This window comes from Microcebus murinus, chromosome 10, assembly GCF_040939455.1.
Source record: "Microcebus murinus isolate Inina chromosome 10, M.murinus_Inina_mat1.0, whole genome shotgun sequence".
NCBI lineage: Eukaryota > Metazoa > Chordata > Mammalia > Primates > Cheirogaleidae > Microcebus > Microcebus murinus.
This window is the reverse complement of record NC_134113.1, coordinates 61,607,575-61,623,414: the sequence shown is the minus strand read 5'-3', so window position 1 is coordinate 61,623,414 and position 15,840 is coordinate 61,607,575. Positions and strand designations below refer to the sequence as shown.

The 15,840-nt window shown below is 40.5% G+C and overlaps 1 protein-coding gene across 1 annotated transcript in view; it reads left to right on the top strand.

The window, feature by feature from the left end:
* Nucleotides 1-934: 934 nt before the first annotated feature.
* NEMP1 (nuclear envelope integral membrane protein 1) overlaps nucleotides 935-15,840 on the top strand; it is a 27,685-nt gene continuing 12,779 nt past the window's right edge. Inside the window, exons 1-4 of the mRNA XM_012777028.2 lie at nucleotides 935-1,104; nucleotides 12,106-12,230; nucleotides 13,471-13,690; nucleotides 15,053-15,125. Coding sequence (XP_012632482.1) covers nucleotides 978-1,104; nucleotides 12,106-12,230; nucleotides 13,471-13,690; nucleotides 15,053-15,125 — 545 coding nt within the window. The 5' untranslated portion in view covers nucleotides 935-977. The remainder of the gene's footprint in view (nucleotides 1,105-12,105; nucleotides 12,231-13,470; nucleotides 13,691-15,052; nucleotides 15,126-15,840) is intronic.

Here is a 15,840-nt window from a genome sequence, read left to right as displayed (position 1 = left end):
TTTGAGACAGGGTCTAGCTCTGTTGCCTGCACTAGAGTGCACTGGTGTCATCATACCTCACTGCAACCTCAAACTCTAGGGCTCAGGTGATCCTCCTGCCTCTTCCTTTTCAGAAGCTGAGACCACAGGCATGCATCACCACACCTAATTTTTGTGTTTTATGTAGAGACAGGGTCTCCCTGGGTTGTTCGGGCTGGCCTCGGATTCTGGTCTCAGGCAATCCTCCCACCTGCGGCTCCCAAGTGCTAGGATTACAGGCGTCAGCCACCACACCCAGCCTGCCTTGGCGTCTTAAATGGAGAGAATTATATTTGTCTCACGAGATGATGTGAGGAATAAAGAAATCTTCTCTTAATCCTCACATTCATTTTGTTTCCCAAAATAAAAATCCCCATGACTACATTTTTAAACGCTAATGTTTATGCCTATAAAACACTTGACAATTTTTTTGCGACTTCTGTTTTAAATCCTTTAGGACTTTGGAGGACATTTTGTCAATCGTTTTACACTAAAAAATAGTCCCGTCAGGACCCTATTCATAAAGATATCTCAATTAAAGGCTTCCCATAACAGAAAGATCGTGGTACAGGGGAAGAAAGGAAACCAAAGGAACTTGAGACAGTTTGGATGAAAATAGCAAGTTCGGTCCAGGAGGCTTCGCCCATTGTGATTTTCTATTCGTTGCGCTTACCATCAATCGCACCAGTTGTAAATAAACTGGAGACGGAAACATGTTAAGGGGTGGGACCTTCCTGTCGCCATTGCAGGGTGAGAACCGGTTTCTAATAGGCTGAAAACTGCTACTCCCGCCCTCGCCCATCGGTTGCTAAGGGGCGGGATTCTTGAGGGGTGCGCGAAGCCTCGCCCGTCCGATTGGTTGATAGGGGCGGGTCTTGTAGCGGATAGGCTGTTGGCGTGCCTGTTTGGGGTTAGTTGCTGGGGGGAGGCACGTGAGGAGGCGGCGGCGTGAGGCAACCATGGCGGGAGGAATGAAAGTGGCGGTCTCGCAGGCAGTTGGTCGCGGGTCCTGGGACTGGGGCGTCGGGGGCAGTGGGGCAGTACGCCTGCTCTTGGTCCTCTCTGGCTGCTTTGTCTGCGGCTCAGGTACCGCCCGGGCAGCAGCTGCCAAGGGGGCGGGTGCCGAGGGGGTTATTTTTGGAAAAGTGGAGATGGTCCCGAGGGCGTGCGTGGTTACTCTGCCTGGGGGCGGTGGCTCTGCCGAGGGGCAGAGACGTGATGCGGAGGAAGAAGTTTCGTCGGATAGGGGGCTTCGGGAGAGAGGGGTCAAGGCTCTGGGGCTGGCTAGGGGAGCTCCGCAGAGTGGGGAGGAGCCTAGAACCTTTTGGCGGAGACAGGAAGGGAGGCCTAGACTGACTGAGAAGCGGTCCTGGGGGCTGCGTCGCGCTGCAAAGGCCTCAAGTTTCTTGGTTAACTGGGAAGAAACTGAGGGACCATTCCAAGCAGGCGGAGCCGCGGGAAAGGGAGCATCCCATTCATTGAGCGAGTTAGCAAACACTTTACCGTATGGTCTGTCAGCATGGGTGGCAGAACAGATAATTATAGTTCATAGAACTGCAGTGATCTCTAATATCTTATGCTCTTGGGATAACTTGGCCTCTAACAGCCCTGTAGAACAGACCTGGAGTCATATCCCAGTTTCCAAAGATGATACGTGTGCCATCGGATAGGTTTCTTTTGGAAATTCTTTGGAAATTCATTCAGTTTTCCAAGCAAACTTAACTGGTACCTGCTGCTAGATAATCAGCTTTGGACTGGAAAGGAAATTCTTTTCTGCTCCAATTCAGAAAACTTAAGAGCGTGTTTGTAAAAAACCTCCTTCCCCCTTGTCGTTAAATTCACAGAAAAATACACAGAAAACTCACAGGAAAATAAGTGAGGTTTCCAAGCTTCCACTGGAGGGAGTTGAAACTCAAGAAAATAAAGATAATCATATCTTGTAAACACACATGCTCTCTCACCTCTCCCTAGGTTCCTGCCTATCTCGTGCTGTCACTTATGATCATCCTTAGCTGTGGCTTTAAGGTGGCCTCAGCATCTATGGATCTAGTTCCAAAGTGCAGCATCCTTCTGAAAATGGATTTTTTTTTTTTTTTTTTTTTTTTAGGGAGAGGGGAGTAGGTATTCTGGAAGGTTCTTTTCCACAGGTCCCAGAATAACAAAATGGCTATTACTGGAATGAACTTCTAAAAAATGAGTTAGTGAGTTGTGGGGATAAAACAAGAAAATATACACAAAAAATGCTCTTACCTAGTAAGCAATCAGCAGTCTCTTTCTCTTCTAAGTTTCTTTAATGAGAAGAGAAACAGGGACTTCTTGGCTTGGAGAATAGTAAACTCGGGCTGATATTTGTTATGTATAGCCTTATAGATTATGTGGGTGGCAGCTACAAAGAGCAATCATGTAATAGAGAAGAACTTTCTAAAAGTCAGAAGTACTCAAAGATAGATGGGATACTCCAAAAGGTAGAGAGTTCCTTCTCACTGGAAGTTTTTTGAGAAATTTTATTAAAAATAATGCATGTTTGTTTTAGACTATTTGGTAAGTACAATTAAGTGTAAAGAAGTAGGCAGAAACCTCACTTCCATTCCAAGTCAGTCCATTTTAGCACACTTTTTTCTGTTTTATCCCATGTGTTTTTAATTAAAAAATTTTTTATTTGATAATATAATATTCATATCCAGTCAGTAATCTAGTTCTTTTTCATGGAGGCCAATTGTAAGATAGTTTGCTCATTTGATTTTGTAGCACAATAATTTTCCTAAGTTATTTAAAATTCTTCATAAATGTTATTTTACTTGTATTACATTCCATTGTATGGACATGTATTTAGTTTCTCTGGATCAAACATTTGGTTGGATATTTGTGGTATTTCTACTGTTGATTGGATGTTTGTGGTTTTTCTAGTTTTTCATTGTAAATTTGTGAACATCTTTGTGCATAGGCTTTTTTTATTGTATTTGGATTATTTTTTAAGGATTCTCAGAAATTAATTTATTAGATTAAAAGCTAAAATATCTTTAGGATTCTGAAAACATCTTGCTTTCTTGAAAAAGTGTGCCAGTTTTCACCACTATCAGCAGTGTTTGCCCATCCCTTGCCAATATTGGATACTCTAGACTGTAATATTTGTGTTAATTTGAAAGATTGAACATGGTATCTTATTTTACTTTGCATATCTTACATTATTAGAGTGATCATTTTTCACCTGGTTATTAGCTATTTTAATTTTCCATAGGGATTTAAATTTTGAAGAGGTTGTGTGTCCTTCATCCTTGGCTTGTGATTAGTATTTATTAGGATTTTTGTGTACTTTCTTTTTTGTTTTCTGAGACAGAGTCTCACTCTGTTGCCCAGGCTAGAGTGCTGTGGTGTCAGCCTAGCTCATAGCAACCTCAAACTCCTGGGCTCAAGCAATCCTGCCTCACCTTCCCAAGTAGCTGGGACTACAGGCATGTGCCACCATGCCCGGCTAATTTTTTTTATGTATTATTAGTTGGCCAATTAATTTCTATTTTTTTTTTTTTTTTTGAGACGGAGTCTCACTCTGTTGCCCGGGCTTGAGTGCCGTGGTGTCAGCCTAACTCATAGCAACCTCAAACTCCTGGGCTTATAAGGGATCCTCCTGCCTCAGCCTCCTGAGTAGGTGGGACTACAAGAGTGTGCCACCATGCCTGGCTAATTTTTTCTATTTTTAGTAGAGATGGGATATCACTCTTGCTAAGGCTGGTCTCGAACTCCTGAGCTCAAGCCATCCTCCGCCTCTACCTCTCAGAGTGCTAGAATTACAGGCGTCAGCCATTGAGGCTGGCCCAGCTTTTTAATATATTAAGGACCTGTATTTTTAATAATCTATGTATTTATTGCAGAACTTTTCCTTGTTTGCCCCTTTTTAAATAAATTTGTATTTTTTATGTGGTCACTTTACTTTCATTCTTTAAATTTGTTTCCATTGTTTTTACACTTAAGTAGTTGTCCAAAATTGAATTCCTATTTTATTTTTGTTTTTCATGGTAAAATTTAATTTTTTAAAATTTAATTTTTTAATTTGTAATCCATGTTGGCATTTGGTGTGAGATGAGGATCTAGGTACATTTTATTTTCCAAGTAACTAGTCAGTTGCCCCAAAATGCCCATTGGAGAAGCCCACTAATTTAAAATGAAGTTTTTAAGGAGGCTTCTAAGTATGAACTGGATTACCTCTTGACAGAAATGAATAGAAGCTATTTGAGAATTAGAAGAGGTTCTTATTCATGACAATTTTTTTTTTCCTAATGAGACAGGATCTGGCTCTGTCGCCAGGCTGGCACGATCATGGCTCACTGTAACCTCGAATTCTTGGGCTCAGGCAGGTATCTGGGACTAGAAGTAGGCACCACCATGCCCAGCTAATTTTTTAAATTTTTTTTATTTCTAGAGATGGGTGACTTGCTACGTTGCCCAGGCTGGTCTTTTTTTTTTTTTTTTTCCCCAGGCTGGTCTTTAATTCCTGGGTTCAAGTGATCCTCCTACCTTGGCCTCCCAAAGGGCTGGGATTACAGGTATGAGCCACTGTGCCTGGCCTGTTTTTCATGACTTTTTAGGGTCCTTTCCATCCTCACATACAAGCCATTCTCCTACCTTGGCCTCCCAAAGGGTTGGGATTACAGGTGTGAGCCACTGCCTGGCCTGTTTTTCATGACTTTTTAGGGTCCCTTCCATGCTCACATACAAGTGATCCTCCTACCTTGGCCTCCCAAAGGGCTGGGATTACAGGTGTGAACCATTGTGCGTGGCCTGTTTTTCATGACTTTTTAGGGTCCCTTCTATTCTCACATATCGTGGATCATTTTTGTTACCTTCTGGCTGTAGATGTTAAATGATCAGTGTTGTTAATTGAAAAGTCGGTGAAAATTAAGTTTGTAATGATTACAAGTAAATATGAGGTTATTAACCTTTGAATAGCTGCTCTATAGCTAAGTACAGTAAGCAAGTTCAAGTTGTGATTCAGGAAATTCCAAGAAGTTCAGAAGGCATTTTCCTGAATGTTTAATTTATTGTGCTTTTTAACATGCTGGCTAACTCCCTTTGGGTAAGGGAAGAAAGGTGGTATGTGTAAATTTGCTGTGGGAAGCACAAGGTACTAACATGAACATTTTGATGATTTGTATGTGTTTAAAGTCATTTGGTTTAATTCTGTGTTTCTAAATATTCAAGCTACATCTGGAGTGGTGATCTTTTCCACAGATTATTCTCCTTAGGCTGAGTTGGTGTATTTCCCTCTCAGTGCATTTCCAAAGATGTGGCTGGCCAAGGTGCTGATTTCTATAGGCAGTTAATATCAAAGAGGTTTATTTATTTACTTACTAAAAAGAATTTTAATTCTTTTTCTTCAGTGGTTTGGAACTCAAGAAAAGAAAAAACTAGATATTTTAATTCTGGCTCCTCTTCCTCTTCTTCTTCTTCTTTTTTTTTTTGAGGCAGGGTCTCTGTTGCCCAGGCTGCAGTGGAGTTCAGTGACTCCCTTGTAGCTTGCTGCAGCCTGGAGCTCTTGGGCTCAAGAGATCCTCCTGCTTCAGCCTCCTGAGTAGCTGGGATTACAGGCATGCACCACTATGCCCGGCTCATTTCTTCTTTTAAAACAATTTTATTTCATTAGGAATTTGATATTTTAGAATTTTAAGCTTAGTTTAAAAACAATGATGCCTTTTTTTGGCATTAAAAATTTTCAAATGGCCTGTGCTATTAACACATTATTTGTATCTTACTACCTTCTTGAAAATAATAATGGACCTTAAAGGGTGTAGTGTTATATTACTTGGAATTGTGGGAGAGAGGGATTAATAAGTGAATCTTTTATTTATTTATTTTTTTGATAAGTGTATATTTTTACTTGGGGCTTTGTAAATAGACTGGATATTATTTTAAGGAAGTGATAGGTTCTTACTCAACTTTTAATTTTTTAATACTTTTTTTTTTTTTTTTTTTTTTGAGACAGAGTCTTGCTTTGTTGCCTAGGCTAGAGTGAGTGCCGTGGCGTCAGCCTAGCTCACAGCAACCTCAAACTCCTGGGCTCAAGCGATCCTTCTGCCTCAGCCTCCCGAGTAGCTGGGACTACAGGCATGAGCCACCATGCCCGGCTAATTTTTTCTATATATATTAGTTGGCCAATTAGTTTCTTTCTATTTATAGTAGAGACGGGGTCTCGCTCTTGCTCAGGCTGGTTTCGAACTCCCGACCTCGAGCGATCCGCCCGCCTCGGCCTCCCAGAGAGCTAGGATTACAGGCGTGAGCCACCGCGCCCGGCCTCAACTTTTAATTTTTAAAAAATACTTCCCATTGTTTTTGCAGACCTCAGTGAATTTTTAAGTGCAGTATTTTTTTTTTTTTTTTTTTTGAGACAGAATCTTGGTTTGTTGCCCAGGCTAGAGTGAGTGCTGTGGCGTCAGCCTAGCTCACGGCAACCTCAAACTCCTAGGCTCAAGAAATCCTTCTGCCTCAGCCTCCCAAGTAGCTGGGACTACAGGCATGTGCCACTGTGCCCGGCTAATTTTTTCTATATATATTAGTTGGCCAATTAATTTCTTTCTATTTATAGTAGAGATGGGGTCTCGCTTTTGCTCAGGCTGGTTTTGAACTCCTGACCTCCAGCAATCCGCCCGCCTTGGCCTCCCAGAGTGCTAGGATTACAGGCGTGAGCCACCTCACCTGGCCATAAGTACAGTATTTTTAAATTTCACATAACCTTATTATTCACTCTCCAGAAGAAAATACTCTTGATCCATATTTGTGACTGGATAACCTTTTAGTATATTTGTGGACTTGTTAGTAAGATAACTGTCAGTGGGGTTTTTAAGAGATTTCATTTTAATAAATAAAGGTTTCATGGTATGAAAGATAAAGATTTGGAGGCTATCTAAATTATTGTTGGATTAAATCCTGGTGAGAAACTGATAGTGTTTCTTGACCTATTTTTTTTTTTTTAAATTGAGATATGATTCACGTATCATAAAATTCACTTTCAGTGGTTTTTTTTGTATTCACAAGGTTGTGCAAACACTGTCTAATTCCAGAATATTTTAATTAGTCCAAAATGAAACTCCGTATGCCATAGCAGTCACTACCCATTTCCCTCTTCCCAGCCCTAGCAACCATTAATCTCTGTGCTTTTACCTATTTTAGACATCTCATATAGATGGAATCATACAATATGTGGTCTTCTTTTTGTTTCTTCTTACACTCAGCAGAATGTTTTCAAGGTTTGTCCATGTTGTAGCATGTATTGACTTTTCATTCCTTTTTATGGCTTCATTTCTTTTACTTTATTCTTTTTCATTTTATGGATAATACCACATTTTGTTTTTCCATTTATTACTTGATGGACATTTGGGTTGTTTCTACTTTTTGGTTATTATAGATAATGCTGCTAAGAACATTCATGTACAAGTTTTTGTGTGAACATAGGTTTTCAGTTCTCTTGGGTAGACACCTGGGAGTGGAATTCCTGAGTTATATGGTGACTCTATGTTTAACTTTTTGAAGAACTGGCAAACTATTTTCCAAAGAGACTACGCTGTTTTACATTCCTACCAGCAATATATGAGGGTTACAGTTTCTCCATATCCCCACTAACACTTGTTATTGGCTGGATGTGGTGGCTCCTGCCTGTAATCCTAGCACTCTGGGAGGCCGAGGTGGAAGGATTGCTTGAGGTCAAGAGTTTGAGAACACTTGTCATTGCCCTCTTTTTGATTATAGCCATCCTAGTGGGTATGTGACATGTATTTCATTGTGGTTTTGTTTTATGGTTTCCTAATGATTAATGATATTGAACCTCTTTTCATGTACTTACTGGCTATTTGTGTATCTTTGGAGAAATGTCTGTTCAAATGCTTTGCCCATTTAAAAAATTGGTTATTTGTTATTCTATTATTGAGTTCTTTATTATTCCAGATACTAGACCATTATCAGATGTATGATTCACAAATAATTTTCTCTGATTTTGTGGGTTGTCTATATGTTTTTTTTTTCTTTTGAGACTCAGCACAGTGGCATCATAACTCACTCACTGCAGCCTCAAACTCCTAGGTTCAAGTGATCCTCCTGCCTCAGCCTTCCAAGTAGCTGGGACTACAGGTGTGAGCCACTACACCTTGGCTAATTTCTTTATTTTTTTGTAGAGATAGGGCCTTTTTATGTTGCTCAGGCTGGTCTCAAATTTCTGGCTTTAAGCTATCCTCCTGTCTTGTCCTCCCAAAGTGCTAGGATTATAGGCATGAGCTACCATGCCCGGCTGTCTTCACTTTCTTGATAGTGTCCTTTGAAGCACAAAATTTTTAATTTTTATTAAGTCCAATTTACCTATTTTTTTCCTTGGTTGTTTACGCTTAGTGTCATATTTATAAGAAACCATTGCTTAATCCAACGTCATGAAGACTTACACCTATGTTTTCTTCTAAGTTTTATAGTTTTTGCTCTTACATTTAGGTTTAATGCTGAATTTAACTTCAAAATTAATCTTAGTTTACCCTAAAACCATCTGGATTGGTGGGCATCAGTGCCTTTTATTGTGTGTAGCTTTGGCTTTCTAAGTTTCGGTTGAGGTTTTTTGTTTTTTAGTTTATTTACATCTACTCACCTTTATACTAAGAACCAAGGCGATAACTAAATTTTCGCTTAGAGAAGCACTTGGTAAGTTGGAAAGCACAATATAGTGACAACCCAAAATAAGTGACTGAGGCAAAGATCTTTTTTTTTTTTTTGAGACAGAGTCTCACTTTGTTGCCCAGGCTAGAGTGAGTGCCATGGCATCAGCCTAGCTCACAGCAACCTCAGTCTCCTGGGCTCAAGCGATCCTACTGCCTCAGCCTCTTGAGTAGCTGGGACTACAGGCATGCGCCACCATGCCCAGCTAATTTTTTGTATATATATTTTTAGTTGGTCAATTAATTTCTTTCTATTTTTAGTAGCGACAGGGTCTCGCCCAGGCTGGTTTTGAACTCCTGACCTCCGCCTGCCTCGGCCTCCCAGAGTGCTAGGATTATAGGCTTGAGCCACCACTCCCGGCCTGGGGCAAAGATCTTAATCAGTGGAGATTTATTAAGGCAAAGTTTGAGGATACACCCAGTAAAAGCTTACTTAAACCACAGAAACATGTGGCCTGAGCTCTTCAAGGAGGAATTTGGGAACTCAGTATTTAAGGGGAGAGGGCAAACAGAGAGAAAAAGGAAAAGGCGGTGGGCAGTGAGGCATATGGTTACATTCCTATGACACTTTAATTTAGTGCCAAGGAAATACACGTTTTACATAATAAGGTCATGTTTGAAGAGAAAAGGGGAGTAAAGGAGGAATCAGTTATGTAGATGTTCCTGGGTAGAGAAGAATGATTGATCTCTGTTCTGCACCTGGGAAGATAAATTTATAGTCAACATTATTAGTGTGGAATTAAACAGATTTTAGTTTAGGAGCTAGACTTAGCTTGTAGACCTAAAGTTACAATTTGCATGTCCTTGTTTATGGGAGGCCAGCAAAGAATTGCCTTATGAATGATGTGCGGGTATAGTCCTTGTAGATACCTGAGGCCTTTTACCTTTTATGGGAATCTGGCTGATGCTTAATGTTAGTCAAAGCTATATGTGTGTTAGTCCCTGTTGAGTTGCATAAGGGAAATAGCTGAGGCTGGGTAATTTATAAAGAAAAGAGGTTTTTTGGCTCACAGTTCTGCAGACTGTACAAGAAGAAGGGCACCAGCATCTGCTTCTAATAAGGGCTTTAGGGAGCTTCCACTTATGGCAGAAGGTGAAGAATAGCAAGTTTGTCACATGGTGAAAGCAGGAGCTGTTAGGGACCGACCTTCCACAGCCCCACCGGACAGAAAAGCAGAGACATCGAGGATGCAATCACACAAGAGGAGGTTTATTTTCTGGCTAGCCAGGGTCCAAGCCCCAGAGCACCAACGCAGTGGCCACTCTCGCAGGCAAGGACCCCGACCGGAACAACGGCATGCCTTTTATCCCCATGGTGCACAAGCTGCGCACAAGCCGACTACGCATGGATCATTGACCTTTAAAATGATTGGTTGCCCACTATTGCCTTTTGAAATAATTGGCGGGTTGGTTGCCCTCTATTGCCTGATGGGCCAGTTGCCCGTGCTTCAATGACCTCATCCCATAATTCCCGTTACAGCGGTGTAGCGAGCAAGCAATGACCAGAAGCAAAGGTTTGTGGTTAGCTCAAACCTTACTTAGGTGGGGTTACTTGCCCCACCCAAGTAAATTCCTCTTCCCTTCCATTGTCCTACAAATTTCTCTGCCCTACAGAGCAAGAGAGGGAGGAGGTGGTGTCAAACTCTTTTAAATAACCAGCTCTTATGGGAGCTAATAAAGGGAATAAAGTGAGAACTCCAAACGACCTCCCACCAGGCCCCACCTCCAACACTGGGGATCAAATTTCAACATGAGATTTGGAGGGGGCCAAACACCTAAACCATATTGGTTTGGAAGGGAGTGTTAAGTAGGCTTGACCTTTCCTTTTGCATAGGGAGTGTGTGTGTGTGTGTGTGTGTGTGTATATATGTATGTGTGTGTGTGTTGAGGGAGGTGTGGTCCTGAGATTTTTATTTTCCTTTATAACAACTCAAGGAAGAAGTTATTTAAATGTTTTGTGGTAAAGAAGGTAGCTTGGGCAAACTTGAGTGGGAAGATAAAGGAGAGTGGTCACGTTTAAACCTTGAATTAGCTGAGAAACTGAGGGGAGAATCTGTTTTGGTAAATCAGGCACTGCATATAATCATTGGCTGCTCTTAAAACTTGAAATGAAACAAAACAGCTGAAAGAAAGCTGCTTTGTAATCTTTTAGTGTCTTCCTAAAGGACTATATATAAAGAATACTGCCAATTCTGTTCATCCTACTCTGGAAAGGGATAGAGAAAATGAACAGATGGGGAAATTTAGCTTACTTTATTCATTTATAAGAAAGGATAAGTAGTGGTTAAGACCACAGTCAGAGCTGGGTGTGAATCTCAGGCTGTTTACTAGCTGTATGATTTGGAGCAAATTACTTAATCTTTTTTTTTTTTGAGACAGTCTCACTCTGTTGCCCAGGCTAGAGTGCGTGCCGTGGCATCAGCCTTGCTCACAGCAACCTGAAATTCCTGGGCTCAAGCAATCCTCCTGCCTTAGCCTCCTGAGTAGCTGGGACTATAGGCATGTGCCATCATGCCTGGCTAATTTTTTCTATATATTTTTAGTTGGCCAATTAATTTCTTTCTATTTATAGTAGAGATGGGGTCTCACTCTTGCTCAGGCTGGTTTTTTTTTTTTTTTTTTTTTTGAGACAGAGTCTCGCTTTGTTGCTCAGGCTAGAGTGAGTGCCGTGGCGTCAGCCTAGCTCACAGCAACCTCAAACTCCTGGGCTCGAGTGATCCTTCTGCCTCAGCCTCCCGGGTAGCTGGGACTACAGGCATGCGCCACCATGCCCGGCTAATTTTTTATATATATATCAGTTGGCCAATTAATTTCTTTCTATTTATAGTAGAGACGGGGTCTCGCTCTTGCTCAGGCTGGTTTCGAACTCCTGACCTTGAGCAATCCGCCCGCCTCGGCCTCCCAAGAGCTAGGATTACAGGCGTGAGCCACAGCGCCCGGCCCTCAGGCTGGTTTTGAACTCCTGACCTCTAGTGATCCTCCTGCCTAGGCCTCCCAGAGTGATAAGATTATAGGCGTGAGCCACCAAACCCCCAGTCTACTTAATCTTTTTTAAATATCAGTTCCTCATTTATGAAATACAGATTAAGAGAGTGCCTATCTCTTAGTATTGTTGGGAGAGGTAAATGAGACAGCATACTGTCTTAATAAACATTAATAGTAGCTTCTGTTATTGCTTATGAGTGAATGACTATGTGTAATATTTAAATAATTAAATTTGACAGAAGTAAGACTGCCTTGTTTCTTCCTTCATCTCAGTTTTTTTCTTGTTATTCAATCAGGCTGACATTTTAACCCTAGATTTAAGAAAGTGGTCAGTTTAATTACTTTTGTGAAATGTGTTATAGTACTAGCTTGTTTTGTTATGTTATGCTTAATTCTTGTTTCGTTTCTTTGCATAAAGCTGGAATTGATGTAAATGTGGTCATGCTTCAGGAGTCCCAAGTTTATTACAGAAGTACCAGCCAACAATTCTGTTATACAAATGTGCTTATACCAAAATGGCACGATATATGGACACGGATACAGGTAATAACTTGGACACTGCTTGCAGAGGCTCCTGTGAATATCTGTCTGTGATTGGTGAATATTTTGATACTTCTTTCCCTTTCATATAAAACTTTTAGAAAAGTATTGTAAACAATCTTTTTGGGGTTAAGATTATCCTGAATTGTGTTTTCATCAATAAGCAGTTATGCCTACTTTGTGTTTCTTTCTCTCCGCTTCCTTAAGTAGCTTACAGTGCTCTGACCCCAAAGTAAACTTTCTTCCTTCCTCCTCTTCCCAAGGAAACTGCTTCCTTCTCTTCCCATCCTTCCATTTCCAACATGCACGTGGGTGCCACACACACTCTTTTTAAAGGCCTTATGACTTCTTTGGGCTGGAAACTGTTGTGTGCCTATCAGGATGTAGACTCTTTTTGCGTGCTGCTCCCTATTCTGTTTTGATTCTACATGAGCTGTTTCATAAACCAACCCCAAGCTGAAGTTTCCCCTTGATATAATGACTTTGATCTCATTTTTTTTTTATAACACTGTTTTTTGTTTTGTTTTGTTTCTTCTTGTTTTTCTTTCTCTCTTCTAAGTATGCAAACATAAGACTGTTAAGTCACCTGGCAAACAAGAATGGCTGTAATAGTGATTGAACAAAATGAGTCCTTTTGGAAATGTTGCTGCTGCTTTAAACATAGTTACTGATAAGGGCATTTATTGTTTACATCAAAAACATAAGGGTGGGATTGTGGTTGGTTTTTTTAAAAATTCTCTTTTTTTATTGTCTGATATAAAAATCTTACTCCATCTGGGGCACATTTTAACTAACATTTACCCATAATCAGTGACTTGTGACAATGGGTTGAACTTCTCAGGCTGTCATTATGGGAAACATTTTCAATTTTCTGAGGCTGTTTGGGCCTAGTAATTTTCTTAATGTTCTAGGCTCTTGCTTTGTATGGTCTCTTGTAAATAGCTGTATTGATGACTCTTTCAGCTTGGAAGTCTTTTCTTCCCCCCTGTGTTCTGGCCTGATAGTAGTTTCGGATCATCTTAAAAAAAGACATTCTAACAGCTGTCTCTTTGTACCATGTGCAGTGTTATTTGCCCAAGTATGTTTTAGCTGTTCCATCTCTGTATTTCTCATAAGTCTTATGGAAAACTGGTACCATTACTGATTTAACTATTTACTCTGAGAAGTTTTTTTAAAAGTATATTTGTGAAATATTTAAGTTCTTATATCCTTCTTTCTCATCCTGATTTTACTTGTGTTACAGATCCGGGTAAATAGTTCCAAATTGGTTCGAGTCACTCAGGTGGAGAATGAGGAGAAACTGAAGGAGCTAGAGCAGTTTAGTATCTGGAACGTTTTTTCCTCCTTTTTAAAAGAGAAATTGAATGACACGTATGTTAACGTGGGTCTGTACAGCACAAAAACCTGCCTCAAAGTTGAGATTATAGAGAAGGACACCAAGTACAGTGTCATTGTGATCCGGAGTAAGTCTCATCTCTGTTTTTCTGATGGATTCTATAGTGAGGACGGACTGAGTTTTGGAGGGTATAATTAGGGAGGCAGAGAAGTTAGCCCAAGACAGTTCCATTTGGGTTCTGATTATAACCCTGTGTATAGTACTACTCCAAACAGTTCATGGAGCTTCTACCTCACATCAGAGTCTTTAGGCCTAAAATCAAGATTCACCTCAGAAAATTCTAAACACCTCTTAACCTAGAATTGTGAAGACTTCCATTCCTAATATAGTGTACTGCCAATGGTCCTGAGCTGATATGCCAAGCACTTTTAGAGTAAATCAGATAGATTTTTCCTGCGTCCTGGACACTTCCAGAGAAAAGTAGCTGTCCCAATGTGTACAGGCCTACATTTGAAGACATAAATGGTTAAAAAATAAACATTGAAGAAAGGTAAAACTGAATATTAATACTTCACAAGTGTTAATAAAAAATATTGTGGAACTATAAATAAAGATGAAGACCATTGCAGTTGAAGGCTTATTCAGTGGAACTAGGAGATTTCCCTTTTCTGAGGGTGTTTGAGAAAGTTTCAGAGGAGGTGGATCTTGTTTAATGTTCTCTGACTTGGTTTCTCCTTGGTTATTTCCCAGGGTCCTGGGATGTAGTAGAAATGTTTTTTAGGTTTTGCTATGAAATAGGTTAGGGCCTTCCAATTGTCATAGGGTTCTACAGTTCTTTGGTTGTATAGGATTGCCCTTTTTTTTGTGTTCCTTATACATTTTCTGATCCCTCCTACTACTCTTCTGTTTGTGGGCCTCCCGACTTAGAGCTCATGAATATGAAAGCTGTGGGAGTATCTGTTATGCTACTAAGGGGCCCCTGCTTGGGCCCCCTGTCCTGGGTGAGATGTGTTTACATGTGGGCTTTTCCAGCATAGTGCCGTGTAGCGAAGGAAAGTAGGTGGTACTGTGGGGCAAGAAAAGCAGCCAGTGAGAGAACACAAGGCCCTGACCTAAAATCCTAGGCAAATCTGTTGAATTCCATGATTATGAGTGACTTGGGTTTGAAAGCCAGAGTGGTAGAGACCCCTTGTGGGGAGTTGCTTAAAGTACTGATGGCACTGTGTCCGGCTTTGTCCAATGAGAAGCTTAATTCCTTTTAGCCTTAGCTTGGGTAGCCAAAATAAAAACAAGGTCTTCAGGCGTGTACACAGATGTAATTATACTTTGGAAGAGTGCCCAGGCTTTGTTTGGAGTTTACAGTGCTGCTTAGGTGGGCTGTTTGCATTTATTTTACTGTAGCTGACCAATAATGCCAACATTGCCTTGTATTCTATAATACCTTAAACTATTTTGTTCCCATGTTAAGCAAAATCTTCATTTGTTTCAGGATTTGACCCCAAGCTCTTCCTTGTGTTTCTCCTTGGACTTATGCTGTTTTTTTGTGGAGACTTGCTGAGCAGGTAGGTTCTAAGTCTAGGGTATAACAAGGCTCTTACCTACCCTGCCTGACTTTTATCATAAAAACTGTAAGTACTGCCATTCCCTTTTCTTGGACCTTTATGTCTTGGCCATTGCCTACTTGGATATTTTAAAAAGTACTTTAATGTGTATTTTGTTTTTTTCTTATTTGAATAATATTGACAATAATGAAATTCCCATTAGGTTGACCCTTCATTAGTTTGATAGGAGTTAACCAGTATTATGAAGTTCAACATTACCACCCTTTATACCATTAAAATAATATGCTAAGGTCTTGTTTTTACAGGGCTGTGTGTTGATGAGTTTCATGCTGTTTAGTTGTAAAGAGACAAACATCAACTGCTTATTCATATCTTTTAGGAACCTGCTAGCTAAGATAGGTGAGACAGACATGTACAAATATAAAGGAAACAAGTAGATAAGTAAACAAACATTGAATGAAGGTAGAATCAACATTAAGTTGGTACACAAATAAAAAGAGTATTTGTGGAGTAGTGAATGAAAAAGCCGGTCCGTAGGGTTGGTGAAAGTTGTTCCTTATTTTGGAGATGCTGAGACAAACACAGCGAGGAAGGAGTGACTAGTAGAAAGACCCTGGAACAGGAGTAGGAGCTTTGTGTTCTAGGCCTCATGAAAGATTGATCTCTCCTTCTAGGTTATCAGTTCAGTTCCAGTTTCCAGGCTCCACTTGGGCAA